Here is a 16,121-nt window from a genome sequence, read left to right on the forward strand (position 1 = left end):
CATCCTCACAGGGTCCCCTTCCTCACAGGGTCCTCATCCTCACAGGGTCCTCATCCTCACAGGGTCCCCTTCCTCACAGGGTCCTCATCCTCACAGGGTTCTCATCCTCACAGGGTCCCCTTCCTCACAGGGTCCCTTTCCTCACAGGGTCCTCGTCCTCACAGGGTCCCCTTTCCTCACAGGGTCCTTCATCCTCACAGGGTCCTTGTCCTCACAGGGTCCCCTTCCTCACAGGGACCCCTTCCTCACAGGGTCCTCATCCTCACAGGGTTCCCTTTCCTCACAGGGTCCTTCATCCTCACAGGGTCCTTGTCCTCACAGGGTCGCCTTCCTCACAGGGTCCCCTTCCTCACAGGGTCCTCGTCCTCACAGGGTTGCCTTCCTCATAGGGTCCTCATCCTCACAGGGTCCTTGTCCTCACAGAGTCGCCTTCCTCACAGGGTCCTCATCCTCAGAGTCCCCTTCCTCACAGGGTCCCTGTCCTCAATGAGTTCCCATCCAGCAGGGTCTCTGTCCTCACTGAGTCCCCATCCAGTAGGGTCCCCATCATCTCAGGATCCCCGGACACAGACCCACACACCAGCGGCGGCTGTTCTTGACCCTGGAAGGTCGCTTTCCTGCATCCTTGACGTTGGTTTTTGGTGAAAACATAGTCGCACTGCGGAGATAGTTCTCACAGGTGACGTGTCACAAGCAGCCCTGACACCCCCGCACCACGGCATGACGTCCTGGGCCCTGGCCCCCACCCCCAGCTCCAGGCTGCTGTCTCAGCTCTGCCGGGGGCTTCAGCTGAGGGACAGGCTTCAGCTGAGGGACAGAGGGACAGAGCAGGGCTTAAGAGGTCAAACCTCTTAAGAGGTCAAACCTGTGCAGCCAGGCCATAAGAGGTCAAACCCCACCACGGCCAGGAAGTGAGCTGGAAAAGTTTGCTGGGGTTTTTTTTTTAAGTAAATTAATTTTCCTTTTCTTCATAGTTTTTTTAATCAGTAATCCACATATTCTGCCAGAGACCTTAGGAACTGAAAGATAACGGAGGCCGTAGGATGTAACATCTGTGAGGCAGGCCAGGTGGTGGCGCACCTGGCTAAGCACGCACAGTACAGGCACAAGGGCCCGGGTTCAAGCCCCTGGTCCCCACCTGCCAAGGGGAAGCTTCACAAGTGGTGACGCAGAGCTGCAGGTGTCTCTCTGTCTCTCTCCATCTCTCTCTCCTTCTCCCCTCTCAATTTCTGTCTCTATCCAGTAATAACTAAATAAACGTATTTTTGAAATAAAGGCTGGCTTTGTCCATTCCTCACAATGAGACTAAAGAAAGGGAGGAAAGGGATGGAAAGGAAGGGGTCAGTGCTGTCACAGCCACGGCCAGTGCCCACCCAGGACAGGACATCCGCTGCCCAACTAGCTGCCCGGCCTCCCTGCCCACACTCACCGCGGTGCCTCGGCATAGCCAGAGGATCGAACCTGGTGGTGGAAGACGAGGGGCTGGTCCTTCACGGCACCACGCAGACCTGCGGGGAGGCCAGCGGCGGGGACGGGCGATCAGCGTGGTCTCCCACCCAGGGACTGACTCGACTGCTCTGTCGGCAGCAGCAGCCGGCAGTGGGCTCCCCTGGCGGCGTGTCCTTGGCGCTGTGGGCCCACTGTGCTCAAGGGCATCAGCCACCACAGCTCTTGAAGGGGAGACCCTGGTGCCCAGGACTCAGAGGTGACGGTGGAGCTCTGAGGAGGTGGCCCCAGGGAGGACGAGGGAGTGAGAGGGAACACCCCAACACCTTGCCCAGCCCAGCTCTGTCTTCTGTCACTAACCGGGATCTGGGAGTGAATGGGCTCCCCAAGTTCCAAGCTGCTCTAGAGGGCGCCTGGGGCAACCCGAGCCCCCATCCCATGGCCAGCACCAGGAGAACTGGCCGTACCACCATGTCCAGAGGGACACAGAGCCCCTGACCTGTGGTCAGCGTCAGGAATACAGGACAGGTCACCCCATCGGGGTCCCATGTGCATGGCTCTCAGAAGCACAGCACACCCCCTGGGCAGATGACGGGCAGGGAGGCTGAGCCCTGCCCTAAGGCATCTGACAGCTTGTGTGGATGAGGAGTGGACGCCCGGCCCTGCTGGTCAGTGTGGGAGATCCCACCCTCAGCCGTGACACGGGGACAGGGCATGATCTCGCCTCCCCTCAGGACCCTGCACTCACTGGGTAGCTTGGGAGTGTCCGGCTCAGCCTCTCTCTTCCCAGCGGCCCCCAGATACAGCAGGGAGGTCGGGGGGACACAGGAGCTGGGGAGACATGGCAGAGTGGTGTGAGGGCCCTGGACAAAGGCCTGAGGACACTCACAGGACGGCCACAACTGACAGGGCAGCTGCCCACAGGAGTCCCAGTCTCAGGGAGGCTGTTGGCCTGAATGGCGGGGTACTGACTGGAAAGTGGCCCGCCTGCCCACTCAGCCCAAGCGACACACCCCTCCACTTTGGTTCCGACAAATGTGTTTATCTAGAGAGGTGCGCGGGGGGGGGGGGGGGGGGGGGGCATGGTCACTCCGGGGCTCAAGCCCACTGTGCCTCCAGGCAGCACGGTGTCTCAGAGCCCACGTTGGTCCTGGAATAGAACTGTTTCTTGGGAGTCGGGCAGTAGCACAGCGGGTTAAGCGCAGTGGCTCAAAGCGCAAGGACCCAGTTTGAGCTCCCGGCTCCCCACCTGCAGGGGAGTCGCTTCACATATGGTGAAGCAGGTCTGCAAGTGTCTGTCTTTCTCCCCCCCCCCCCCGTCTTCCCTCCTCTCTCCATTTCTCTCTGTCCTATCCAACAACGACAACAATAACAACTACAACTACAATGAAAAACAAGGGCAACAAAAGGGAAAAGGAATATATATATATATATGACTGTTTCTTGTTCACAGAAACCTGGTACTCTTCCACTCACTAGAGATGATGCAACTACATCTCGATGGGCTGTAACAGTGTGAAGACACTGGGCCATCTGGAAAGCCTCAAAGCCTCACGGACACCCCACTGTAGGGACCCACCTGGCCAGCACCGAGAGCCCCCGGCCTAGGCCGGGGCTGGGTTGCACCCTCAGCAGGGCATCCACGAAGACCTCCAGCAGCACGATCTGGCCTCCAAACAGAGAGGAGAGCAGGCAGAAGGTCTGAGGACGGGGAAAGGTAAAGGGACAGGGGACACCATCAGGGGATAGGCAGAAGGCCTGGGGACTGGGACATGGGACACTGGGAATAAGGACACAGGGGACACTGCCAAAGGATAGACAGAAGGCCTGGGGACACAGTCAGGGGACAGGCAGAAGGCCTGGGCATGGGGGAAATCGACACAGTCAGAGGACAGGCAGAAGGTTGCGGATGGGGTCACAGGCAGACATCCCAAGGGACAGGGGACACTGTCAGGAGCAGACATTCCTGAGGATGGGAGACACAGTCGGTCAGGGGACATGCAGATGTCTCTGAGGATACAGGACACAGGGGACAGGCAGAAGGCCTGGGGACAGGAGGGCACAGGGGACGAGTAGATGTCTCTTATGCCAGGGGAACACAGAGGATAGAAAGACCTTCCTGGGGCCGAGGACACAGTCACAAGACAAAGGCCTTCCCTGTGCAAGGTATGCAGAAGATGGAGGACAGAGGTGCGTCTCCCTGCTGTGGTGGCAGCTGTCCTGAGGGACTGCAGGGCTCAAGACAGAGACCCCAGCTCACTGAGAAGGTTGGGGACAGACTGGGTACGAGGCGGGGTGCAGGGCTCACCTGGCAGCCCCCACTGCTCAGGGCACAGGAGCCGGCCACCTGGACACTGAGATTCTGGAAGTCTTGGTTGTCAGAGAGCCATGTGAGGGGGTGTGAAGCCAGGCCCCCCTCCACTGCCCAGCACCTGGGACGGGGTCCCCGTACGGAAGGACAGGCTTGAGGCCGACCAGCCCCCACAGATGGGGGTCCTGGGTGCTGGCGGGGGGCTGGAGCAGGGCAGGTAGAGGTCAGCTGGAGAGCGGCAGTGGGCGTGAGGTCCCTGAGTTAGCCCTGGAGTCCCGCAGACTGGAGAGGCATGGAAAGGGACTGGAAGGACCGGGCAGGGGAGGGGTGTAGCTCGGGACTGGGCACTGGGGTGTGGCCAGTGACAGGACTCACCCTGGAAAAGCAGGATGGCCTCCAGCTCGCAGCTGGCTGGGAGAAGCAGCAGCAGCCCCTCAGAGCTGCCCACCCACACGGCACCCGCGGTCAGGCTGCTTGGGGGAGGGGGCGCTGAGCTGACCTGTTGGAGAGCCCTGGGCCCTTGGGGCATCTCCCTCCCCGGGGCCTGAGCTGGGCCTGTGCTGTCTCCTGGGCACCAGGTCCACCCCCCAGGGAGGCCATGCCATGCACGGGGCCACCTGACCCCCCCCCCACCTGGCTGGGTGTCCCTGGAAGCTGGCAGTCCCCGCAGAGGGAACAGCTCAGGGGTCAGACTGCAGAACTGGATCAGTGGGGGGGGGGGGGGGGGGCAGAGCGAGAGGAGATGCACCAAGCGCACCCACTCAGGGTCCACCCCACCCTCCTCGGACCCAAGGCCATCAGCCACAGTACTCACGGCGCGCACGCCGGCCCCAGGACGCCTGAGAGGTCGCAGGGCGCCAGGCTCAGCACAGGGACCGCTGTGTCCACCTTGCCATCTCCGTACGGGCCCTCTGCGGGAACAGACGTGGGCAGTGGGGGACCCAGAGCTGGGGGACCCCAAGCCCTGAGTCAGGAAAGGCCCTCAGAGCTGAAAGCCTCATGCCCAGGACACAGGGCTCTGGGTTCAATGCTGGTACCACCCCATGCTGGAGCTGAGCCGTGCTCTGATCCCTCTGGTGGCAGTAAGATTTCGGTCATGGGCAGAAGTGGAGCAACCAGAACAGGAGGGGAAACGCAGTGCAGAACTTGGACTGGGTTTGGTGTCTTGCACCAAGGTAAAGTACTAGGCGGGCGGGTGTCTCGGGTCAGAATGGTGGAGGAGGAACTACGCTGAGGGGGGGGGAGTATTTTGCAGAAAACTGAGAAATGTTACACATATACCAACAACTAGATTTACTGTAAACCATTAATCCCCCCAATTAAAAAAAATATTTTAAGTGGGAAAAGAAATACATCATTTCAATAGATAAGATTTACATATTTAACGACTGGTGAGGCAGGGAGATGACTCAGTCTGTCATAGCACCAGCCTGCATGGCTGAGGCCCCAGAGGTCACAGGTTCGGTCCTTGGCACCACCTGATGACCAGGGCTCTGCTCTCTCTCTCTGATGGGAAAAAAGATGTTTTGTGTTTTGTTCCCAGGATTATCACTAGGGCTTGGTGCCAGCATGAATCCACAGCTCCTGGAGGCCTTTTATTTTTTCCCCCTTTGTTTAATAGGACAAAGAAATTCAGAGGGGCAGGGGAAATAGAGAGGGAGGGAGGCAGACACCTGCAGCCCTGCTTCACCACTCATGAAGCTTCCTTCCTGCAGGTGGGGAGCAGGACTTGAACCTCAGTCCTAGTGCACAACAATATGTGCAATGTGTGTGTGCTTACCCAGTGCACCACCACCACGCCCCTCAGTGTTTGTTTGTTTTTTACTTCTTCATAGATTTTATTTAAAAGAAGACCAATATTTCTTTTTTTTTTCCAGGCTAAAGAAGCAGTGACAGAAGCTGAAAAGAGTTACCCTGAAAATATTTTCATTCAGTTCTATGTATTCAAGATGCCATTTTAGAGAATCTGACAAAGGTATAAATGTTATTTATGAGTTTATACTCGACTGTTAAGCTAAATAATAAATAATCCATTTTGATCATAATACGAATAGCTTATCCCACATATGTTCAGATCCCGCTGACTCAATAGACAGTCCTTGTTCTTTTTTTTTTTTTTTTTTTTTTTTGCCTCCAGGGTTATCACTGGAGTTCGGTGCCTGTACTTCGAATCCACTGCTCCTGGAGGCCATTTTTTTTTCCCATTTTGTTGCCCTTGTTGTTGTCACTATGGTTGCCACTGATCTCGTTGTTGCTGGATAGGAATCAAGAGAGGAGGGGGAGATAGAGAGGGAGAGAAAGATAGACACCTGCAGACTTGCTCCAGCTGGGATCCTTATGCTGGTCCTTGCGCTTTGCGCCATGTGTGCTTAACCCGCTGTGCTGCCACCTGCCCCCCCCCCACTTCTTTTTGAAGAGAGAGAAAGGTGGGGAGGAGAGGGATGACCCAGGTGGAGGTGAGCAGCCCCTCAGACCCCTTCTCGGCCTAAGCTTGCCCATCCCCTGCCTTCCCCACCCCCCCCCATCAGACCCCAAGTTCTATACTGAGGCTGGCTTTAGTGTGCAGGGGCTCTGGGGTCCCCAGCTGGCCCTGCGGGATGTCCCTGCATCTACCTGGTGGGCTTAGCAGGGCCAGGCCCCGCCGCAGGCAGAAACGTGCTCTCTCCGTGCGCAGGTCAGCACGCGCCAGGCAGCGGAAGCCATGTCCTTCCCGCAGGCTGAAGACCCAGAGCTGGGGGGCAGGAGGGGGCAGGAACGGGGGGCAGGAGGGGGCAGAAAGGGGGTACAGGAGGAGGCAGAAAGGGGGTGCAGGAGTGGGCAGAAAGGGGGTGCAGGAGGGGGCAGAAAGGGGGGCAGGAGGGAGCAGAAAGGGGGTGCAGGCTGAAGACCCAGAGCTGGGGGGCAGGTGGGTACTGGGCACTGAGGGAGCACCCCACCAGCTGGACAAAGATGCCCCAGCAGAGACGCCCTGTGGGCCATCTCCCCACCCGTTTCATCCCAGCCTGCATCTCCTGCCCCAGCAGTCTCTGAGGCAGACAGCAAGGCTGGAGCACACGCGCGCGCGCGCGCGCGCGCACACACACACACACACACACACACACACACACACACACGTGTCCACGGGTGGGGGAAGCTCTGCGTAGACCCTGGCTTGAGGGACAGGGGTCAGTGGCTGGAGGTGTGGCTCCAGGCAGCATGGGGCACCCTCACCCCCCAGTCCCCAGGGCCTGACCGGGTGAGTCAGAGCGGCAGGGGGCTCACCTGGCCATCGGCGTCCCCCGTGACCACCTGCCTGTGCTCCGCGTCCACCAGCAGACTCAGCAGCGGGTAGGCTGCGGGCACATACGTGGGGGCTCAGCCACACGGGCCCGCTGGCCTCACCCCTGCGTTTCCCTCACTGCCCCGCCAGCAGAAGCCGCGGGCGGGCAGATGTGAACTCGGGAGCCGCCCCGGCAGGAGGGGGGTGGACGCCTGGGGTCCTCGGGCTGATGGGCTGGGCACCTCGGGCTCGACCACGGCTCCAGCTGCGGCTGGCAGACGAGGGCCTGCGGACCGCCCGCCAGCTGTGGCCCCGGCCGCCCCACGCACCGGGCACTGCCTGAGAAGGCCTGCCTGGCACCGGGGACGCTAAGCCCCATGGATGGCGGAGCTGTGCTGTGTCTCTCCCCGTCTCTCTCCCTCTTTCTCTACCTGAAAAGGAGAGTGAGGGTGCCGGGAGTTGGGGGATCACACAGGCACGAAACCTCGATACCAGACTGCTACCGAAGCGGCCCGAGGACCCGGCGATGAAGCAGCGGGTGAGCCGCCGCCTCCCGGCAGCCTGACACAGGCAGCTCCCTGCACCGTGAGCCCTGGCGAGGGGCCGTGCTGACCCTGTGTCCCGCCCGCTTCGCAGCCCGGGACGTGACGGCACCCACACCCACGCTGCGTCTACACTGTCCAGAATTCAGAAGGGAAGTGTCGATAAGTGCACAGTCGAAAACTGTTTGTTGGGGGCTGGGAGACAGCTTGCCCCAGAGAGCGCACAGGTTACCATGCACAAGGATCTGGGTTCAAGCCCCCAGTCCTCACACGGGCGCACCTGCAGGGAGGGAAACTTCACGAGCCGTGGAGTAGTACTGCGGCGTGTCTCTCTCCCTCTCCCTCTCCCTCTCTCTCCCTCTTTCTGAAAATGTCAACTGAGAGGTGTGGAAACAGAGATGTCAAGTCCCAGCTAAGAACCCTGTCAGCAAAATAAACTACAATAAATAAAATTATCTTTGCCCCAAATAAACATAAGTGACTTTATTTTATTTTTTTAATATTTTATTTATTTATTAATGAGAAGGATAGGAGGAGACAGAAAAAACCTGACATCACTCTGGTACATGTGCTGCCGGGGATTGAACTGAGGCCCTCATGCTTGAGAGTCCAACACTTCATCCATTGCACCACCTCCCGCACCACAACATAAATGACTTTAAAGATCAAGTTTTTGATCTTAGTTTTTTCCTTTCTATTATAGTTGACAGGACAGAGAGAGAAACCGAGAGAGGGGAGGGGAGACAGAGAGGGAAGGACACACCTGAAGACCTGCCTCACCGCTCATGAAGCCAGGTGGAAAGTGGAGGCTCAAACCTGGGTCTCTCTGCATGGCAGTGTGTGTGCTTAACCTGGTGCGCCACTGCCGGCCCTGTGATCGTCTTCGTGAACATCAGTAACTACGCAGATGAATGTCAGGAAGGCAGTTCCAGGGCAAGTCTGAGAGCAGGCCTGGCCCTGAGCTTCACGCTGGGAAAGGCATGTCCCAGGCCCAGGCATGGGCCCCAGGGCCACAAGCCGTCTGCAGACAGGCAGGGGGGGAGCCCCGTGTCCTCCTGAAATGACTCGGGGGCCACCCACCCAGCCTTCTGCTCTCTCCTCTCCCCAACCCATCCAGAGCCACCCAGAGGTGCAGGGCTCTGCGTGCCCTCCCTCCCGCCCGCATAGATCCCACGGCCACCACGGACAGCCCCTTCCTCACAGCCCGCCAGTTACCTGACAGCACGGGGGAACAGTGCAGCAAGGAGCCCGCATGGCTGTCCCAGACCTGTGACAGACACGTTCCCCTTAGCACGCACACGGCATCGCCACGGCTGTGGCTCAGGCCACGCACGCCACCTGCTGACAGGCAGCTGCGGGCAAGAGCTGAGGAGCTGGGAGGGTGAGGGTGGCCCCGAGACAGCGAGGGCCTGGCTCCCATGCTGGTGCACGCAGCTCCCCACCTTGAAACTCCTGTCCTCAGATACCGAGATGACCGTGTCTGCTTGCCAAGGACAGAACTCGGCGGCCGTCACGCTGCCCCGGTGTCCTTGCAGTTGAGCCAGCAAGCCCCGGCCCTGCGGGGGGACCACAAGGAGACGGACAGTCAGGACGTCGCTGACACAGACGACACTGTGAGTTGGAGACCCCTTGATTTCCTGACAGGCCCCTCAGATACAGCGGCTGTTACTTCTCTGCTGATCGGTTTTCTCGGTTACCACAACTGTGTATCGGAACCAGGCTTGTCGGAAGCTCTTTGCTGTCTCTGGGGCCCTGAGCCTCCAGGGACGTTTGGCTAATATCAAGGTAAACACAGTTAGGCCAGTCAAAAGATCCTTCAGGCTCAATGAGGCTTTGACCGATACCCCTGAACTCTGCCTCCACCCTTGGGGTAAGGGCAGCAACTACAGAGTAAACACAGAAGCTGGCAGAATCACTAGAATTGAAGTCTACAGACTAGGAGAGAGACTGTCCAGTTATGCAAGCCCTCAAGACGTTTATATGAACCTTGAACAAGTTTGTGTATACTTAAGATTCTTCCTTTTTTGCCTCCTGGGTTAACGCTGGGGCTGGAGTCAGCACTAGAGTCCACTGCCCCTGGCAGCCATCTTTTTTTGTTGTTTTTGTTCCATTTTATGGGATAGGACAGAGAGAAACTGAGAGACGAGGGGAGACAGAGAGGAGGAGGGAGAGAGACACCTGCAGCCCTGCTTCACCGCTTGTGGAGCATCCCCCCCGTAGGTGGGGAACCGGAGGCTCAAACCCGGATCCTCGTGCTTCATACTAGGTGCACTTAACTGGGTGCATCACTGCCCGCCCCCCCACCCTTAAGATTCTTTTTTTTTTAAGTGCTTTATTTATTTATGAGAAAGACAGGAGGAGAGAGAAAGAACCAGACATCACTCTGGCACATGAGCTGCCGGGGTCGAACTCAGGACCTCATGCTTGAGAGTCCAAAGCTTTACCACTGCGCCACCTCCCGGACCACACACCTAAGATTCTTATACTTGGCACAGCTGGCTGTACACAAAGCCAATAAGCAGAGGGACAGAGAGGCCCGCATGGGACACTCGGCAGAATGTCACTGTGAGACGAGTGTCGTGTGTCTGAGTCTCCACGTCCCCTCTTCTCTCGTGACTAACGGTGTAACACAGTCCATCTCCCGGCCCTGGGGCAGGAACAAAACTCTGGCCCCTGCATCCGGAGAACCCCAGCAGGGTTTCTCTATACCTGGGACAGAAGCCCCATTTTCCAAGGCCCTGAGGTCCACCTCTACACCCACCGCTAGGCAGCCCCGCGGTCAGCCCGGCGACCGTTGGGGGCAGATCACAAACAAGAAGCCACAGGCCCCACAGCCATGGAGCTGGCCGCGCCCCGTCTGCCTCCTGGCACCAGACTCCGCAGTACCCCGGGGCCCGCACACCACCCACTAACCCCCCTCCCCGCAGTCCTGCCCCCAAGGCTGTCGCTCAGATGCACAGGGTGAGTTCAGCTGCCACTGCATCGCTGCCAGAGCGAGAACTCCCCTCCGCACCTCACTCACCGCCACGTCCAGCAGGAGCACTCTGCTCCCAGCGCACACGGCCACCATGCGGTCGTCAGGGCTGAACCGCAGGCTCTGCACCTTCCCCGGACGGGTGCCCATTTCCGTCCCACGAGGAGTCAGTCCTGGGGGGGCGGGGGGCAGGCCGTCAGTGCCACCCTCGCCCGCTGTCTCTACCCCTACTGCAGGTGACAGTCACGTCAGGACCTGGAGGTGGTGTGGGCTCTCAGTCTGTCACGCGGCTGCACGCGGGGAGCAGGGGGCCGAGAGTGGCTCCCTGCCACTCTAAGAGAGGGGCCTCTGGGGGACTGTGCTCACGGGGGGCTGTGCTCCTGCAGACCCGTGACACAACAGCCCGTTCTTCCAGCTGCCGCCAGCTCTGGGTTCGGCCACCCGGCCCCTCGGACCCATCAGGCTGGATGGCAGCAGGGTGGGGCTGGCAGCTCCCACCCAGGGTGCTCTCTGGTAATAATCCTGTCACTCTGTGAGGATCCAGCAATGGCAACTTATCTATGTATTTGCACCCAGTTAGGCGCACACAGGGCATGATCCCAGCCACCAGGCTTATCGCTGGGGCTCGGTGCCTACACTACAAAGCCACCACTCTCAACAGCTATTCTTCCTTCCTTATTTTTTAATTATTATTTTTTTAATTTTTTAAAAAATATATTTATTGTGGTCCAGGAGGTGGCACAGTGGATAAGGCATTGAACTCTCAAGCATGCGGTCCCGAGTTCAATCCCTGGCAGCACATGTACCAGAGTGATGTCTGGTTCTCTCTCTCTCCTCCTATCTTTCTCATTAAGAAATAAATAAAATCTTAAAAAAATTATTTATTCACTTTTGTTGCCCTTGTTGTTTTATTGTTACAGTTATTATTGTTGTTGTTATTGATGTTGTTGCTGTTGGATAGGACAGAGAGAAATGGAGAGAGGAGGGGAAGACAGAGAGGGGGAGAGAAAGACAGACACCTGCAGACCTGCTTCACTGCCTGTGAAGCGACTCCCCTGCAGGTGGGGAGCCGGGGGCTCCAACTGGGATCCTTACACCAGTCTTTGAGCTTTGTGCCACCACCCAACTCCCCCTAGCCCTATTTTTAACTGTTGAGTTGCCAGAAAAATCAGGACGCATTTTTGACTGGAAAAACACTAAGAACCCAACACTTAAGTTTCAACATGTTGCTCTTTTGTGGTGACCATCTAGCATCATAAAACACAAAGGCGCAGCTGGAAAGAGCTCACCGGACAGCTCGGCTGCGCACAGCCCAGTCTCCAGCCCAGCCCGGCCCACACCACACTGCAGGAAGCCTCAGTGCCATGCTGTCTCTCTGCCTCTCCCTATCTGAAGAGTCCTGGAGAGGTGACGCTCTGATGACCACAGAAAGAGAGGGTGAAGGGGGGAGCATGGACACGCTGCATAACTGCAAAAAAGATAGATTTCTTTCCTTATCCAATGTTTACATTTTCCTTACGTTTCCGCTGAAACTAAGACGTGCGCAGGCACGCATCAGCCGCTCCCTTCACAGGGTCTGTCGCTGTCAGCAGAGGCCTGCAGCAAGGACCCTGACAGAGCTCACTCTGGAGGCCAGGGACTCTCCTCCGGCCTCCAGGGTGCTGGAGCAGGAGCCATGATATGTGCTGTCACCCACCACCCACATTTCAGTTCTTCGTTTTAATACCCCTGTGCATTCTGACACAGCACAGGACCCAGCTCTGCTGTGCCCCCACTGCTCTGTAAGGAACGAGAACTCGGGGCCAGGCGGCAAGCACCTGGTGGAGCACGTCTCACGGCACCAAGCAGTTTAAAGATGCACTATTCCCTCTGCGCAGTTTACTTACTTCCTTATTCAATCATTCATTCATTCATTCATTCACTCATTGGACAGAGACAGAGAAATTAAGATAGAAAGGAGAGAGAGAGAGAGAGAGAGAGAGAGAGAGGATGAGAAAGAGAGACAGCTGCAACCCTGCTTCACTACTCGCGAAGCTTCCCCTTTGCAGGCAGGAACCAGGGGCTTGAACACAGGTCCTTGTGTGCAGTAACTCACGTGCTCAACCAAGTTTGCCACCACCCAGCCCCCTGGACAGTTGTTTTGTTTTGTTCTTAATACTGTAAATTTCTATTTACCTTGGGCTACTTTCTCTCTGCAGTCATCCAAGTTCCACAGTATAACATAGTCCTGGGAGGCAGAACAGACCAGAAGAGGAACCTCTGTGTTCCCAAAGGCCACGGCAGTAATGGACTGATGGTGTCCTCTTAGCATCAGCAGCTTCAAGATTAACAGACAAGACCAGAGTTATCTGCTGGTTACAGAGCAAAAGTACATGATAACGCAACTTCAAACTATAAAATGAAATGGAGTGAAATTTTCACAGTTATTTCAGAATTCACTTGTTTTATAGTTTATTGAAAAATTGAATACAAAAAAACAAACACATGTCCGGATACCATAACCACGTTTACTACAGAACAGCAGAAACAATGGTTGCCTACTTAAATATTAGCGGGGGGGGGGGGGGGGAGAAAGAGAGAGAGAGAGAGCACATCACTCTGGCACAGGCGATGCCAAGGACTGAACCTGGGGCCCCAGGCTTGGGACTCCACATCTCGTGCACCCCCATCCCCTCTGAGGCCACAATCACCGCCTCCTCAGTGTTTGGGTTTTGCCTGTCTGGTTCTGCTAACATAGCTGCTTTGTCAAAAGATGGCAATGACTACTTAACATGGTTCAATTTTTAAATTTTTATTTACTATTGGATAGAGACAGAGAGAAATTGAGACGGGAGGGGAGAGAGAAAGAGACCTGCAGCCCTGCTTCACCACTTGTGAAGCTTTCCCCCTGCAGGTGGGGACCAGGGTCTTGAACCTGGGTCCCTGCACACTGTAGTGTGTGCGCTTAACCAGGTGCGCCACTGTCTGGCCCTGTTTTTTTTTTATTTACAAAACTTCTTCATTTTTGTCACAACAATATACTTCACAGAGATCCGGAAAAACCTGCAGGGGGCCAAGTGGTAGCACAGAGCGTTAAGCGCAAGGAGCCCTATAAAGATGCTGGTTTGAGCCCCCGGCTCCCCGCCTGCAGGGGGGTCACTTCACAAGCAGTGAAGCAGGTCTGCAGGTTTCTGTCTTTCTCTCCCCCTCTGTCTTCCACTCCTCTCTCCATTTCTTTCTGTCTCTATCCAATAATAATTTTTAAAATTTTAAAAACTGAACCATGTTAAGTAGCCATTGCCATCTTCTGACAAAGTAAGAGCTACGTTAGCAGAGCCAGACGGGCAAAACCCGGACACTGAGGACGCCGTATCCAACAACAGCAATGACAACAACAAAGGCAAGAAAATGGGGGAAAAATGGCCTCCAGGAGCAGTGGATTCGTAGTGCAGGCACCGAGCCCCAGCAATAACCCTGGAGGCAAAAAAAAAAAAAAAAACACCTGCCTGAGTCTGGAGTCCTGAACAGATGATTTCTACCTTTTTTTTTTTTTTTTTTTTTTGCCCCCACAGAGCCAGGGCCTCGTGCATGACTCCATTTCTTGCTGGCACACTTTACTTCTTCATTCCTTTTCTTTCAGATAGGAGGGAGAAACACTCACTCCATCATGGCTCCAGCATGCAGGGCTCCCACAGGAACTGGGTCTCAGAGCTGGAGCAGGAGCCAGGTCTCCGCCCTTGTCACTCATTTCTGACTCACTTTTTAGATCCGTGTTTATGTGCTACTACGAAAGGGGGCGGGCAATGGCACAGCCAGCATGAGCGGACATTACCATGCGCAAGGACCGGGTTCGAATCCCCCACTCCTCACCTGCAGGGGGCAGCTTCACAAGCCGTGAAGCAGGTCTGTAGGCGTCTATCTTTCTGTCTCCCTCTTTAACTCCCCATCCTCTCTCAATTTCTGTCATATCAAATAAAAGTAGGAAAAGAGAGCAAGAGAAAGAAAAGGAAAAAATGGCCACAGGGAGCTGTGCATTTGCAGTGCTGGCGCTGAGTCCCAGCTACAACCCTGGTGGCAATAAAAATGAAATGGAATAACAGGTCCTCAAGTGTGGGCCGGGAGGTGGCGCAGTGATAAAGCTCGGGACTCTCAAGCATGAGGTCCTGAGTTCGATCCCCGGCAGCACATGTGCCAGAGTGCCGTCTGCTTCTTTGTCTCTCCTCATTAGTAAATAAATAAAGAAATAAAATCTCTAAAAGAAAGTAAACGAGAGACCCTCAAGTAAGGGTCACATGTAGCAGCCACTGGTCAAGCGGCACCGGTAACTTCCTCGCCCGTGTCCGTGGTGGAAGCAACCACACTCGCCCCGCCACGCGCAGGAGAGTGGCAGCGGCCCTGGTGGGGCACAAGGACAGTCAGCGGGGCGGCCAGAGGAGGAAGCCGGCAGGCAAGGAGGCTGAGGAGCTGCTGCTACTACACGCAGCCGGGCAGAAACCCTCGTTCGGAAGCCAGCTTGGGGCGTGGGGCATGGGGCATGGGCACCTCACTGGCACCTGCAGGCCCCTGCTGCCTGGGCCCTGTCCTGCGCCTGCTCGGCACATGGACTGTACGGAGCTGAGCTGTGTGCGGTCACTCTCTTCCTTTACTGCGGCACCTGTCTGTCCCTGTTATCCGTGTGTGGTCACTCTCTTCCTTTACTGCGGCACCTGTCTGTCCCTGTTATCCGTGTGTGGTCACTCTCTTCCTTTACTGCGGCACCTGTCTGTCCCTGTTATCCGTGTGTGGTCACTCTCTTCCTTTACTGCGGCACCTGTCTGTCCCTGTTATCCGTGTGTGGTCACTCTCTTCCTTTACTGCGGCACCTGTCTGTCCCTGTTATCCGTGTGTGGTCACTCTCTTCCTTTACTGCGGCACCTGTCTGTCCCTGTTATCCGTGTGTGCGGTCACTCTCTTCCTTTACTGCGGCACCTGTCTGTCCGTTATTCGTGTGTGTGGTCACTCTCTTCCTTTACTGCGGCACCTGTCTGTCCGTTATTCGTGTGTGTGGTCACTCTCTTCCTTTACTGCGGCACCTGTCTGTCCCTGTTATCCGTGTGTGGTCACTCTCTTCCTTTACTGCGGCACCTGTCTGTCCCTGTTATCCGTGTGTGCGGTCACTCTCTTCCTTTACTGCGGCACCCGTCTGTCCCTGTTATTCGTGTGTGTGGTCACTCTCTTCCTTTACTGCGGCACCTGTCTGTCCCTGTTATTCGTGTGTGCGGTCACTCTCTTCCTTTACTGTGACACCTGTCTGTCCCTGTTATCCGTGTGTGTGGTCACTCTCTTCCTTTACTGCGGCACCTGTCTGTCCCTGTTATCCGTGTGTGGTCACTCTCTTCCTTTACTGCGGCACCTGTCTGTCCCTGTTATCCGTGTGTGGTCACTCTCTTCCTTTACTGCGGCACCTGTCTGTCCCTGTTATCCGTGTGTGCGGTCACTCTCTTCCTTTACTGCGGCACCCGTCTGTCCCTGTTATTCGTATGTGTGGTCACTCTCTTCCTTTACTGCGGCACCTGTCTGTCCCTGTTATTCGTGTGTGCGGTCACTCTCTTCCTTTACTGTGACACCTGT

General features: G+C 56.4%; 1 protein-coding gene across 7 annotated transcripts in view; it reads right to left on the reverse strand.

Moving 5' to 3' along the window:
- The window catches only part of WDR27 (WD repeat domain 27), a 54,563-nt gene that overhangs the window by 28,919 nt on the left and 9,523 nt on the right, over positions 1-16,121 (reverse strand). For 4 of the 7 annotated variants that reach the window (XM_060205185.1, XM_060205184.1, XM_060205180.1 and 1 more), the window contains exons 3-13: positions 12,708-12,849; positions 10,572-10,705; positions 8,774-9,114; positions 7,019-7,089; positions 4,572-4,668; positions 4,133-4,227; positions 3,755-3,816; positions 3,026-3,147; positions 2,195-2,277; positions 1,430-1,508; positions 581-658 (exon numbers count right to left, since the gene is read on the reverse strand). In XM_060205185.1, the coding sequence (XP_060061168.1) occupies positions 581-658; positions 1,430-1,508; positions 2,195-2,277; positions 3,026-3,147; positions 3,755-3,816; positions 4,133-4,227; positions 4,572-4,668; positions 7,019-7,089; positions 8,774-9,114; positions 10,572-10,705; positions 12,708-12,849 (1,304 nt within the window). Of the gene's footprint in view, positions 1-580; positions 659-1,429; positions 1,509-2,194; positions 2,278-3,025; positions 3,148-3,754; positions 3,817-4,132; positions 4,228-4,571; positions 4,669-6,370; positions 6,489-7,018; positions 7,090-8,773; positions 9,115-10,571; positions 10,706-12,707; positions 12,850-16,121 lie in introns of all 7 variants that reach the window. The other 3 variants (XM_060205183.1, XM_060205182.1, XM_060205181.1) reach the window with 3 other exon arrangements.

Source organism: Erinaceus europaeus, chromosome 13 (assembly GCF_950295315.1).
Source record: "Erinaceus europaeus chromosome 13, mEriEur2.1, whole genome shotgun sequence".
NCBI lineage: Eukaryota > Metazoa > Chordata > Mammalia > Eulipotyphla > Erinaceidae > Erinaceus > Erinaceus europaeus.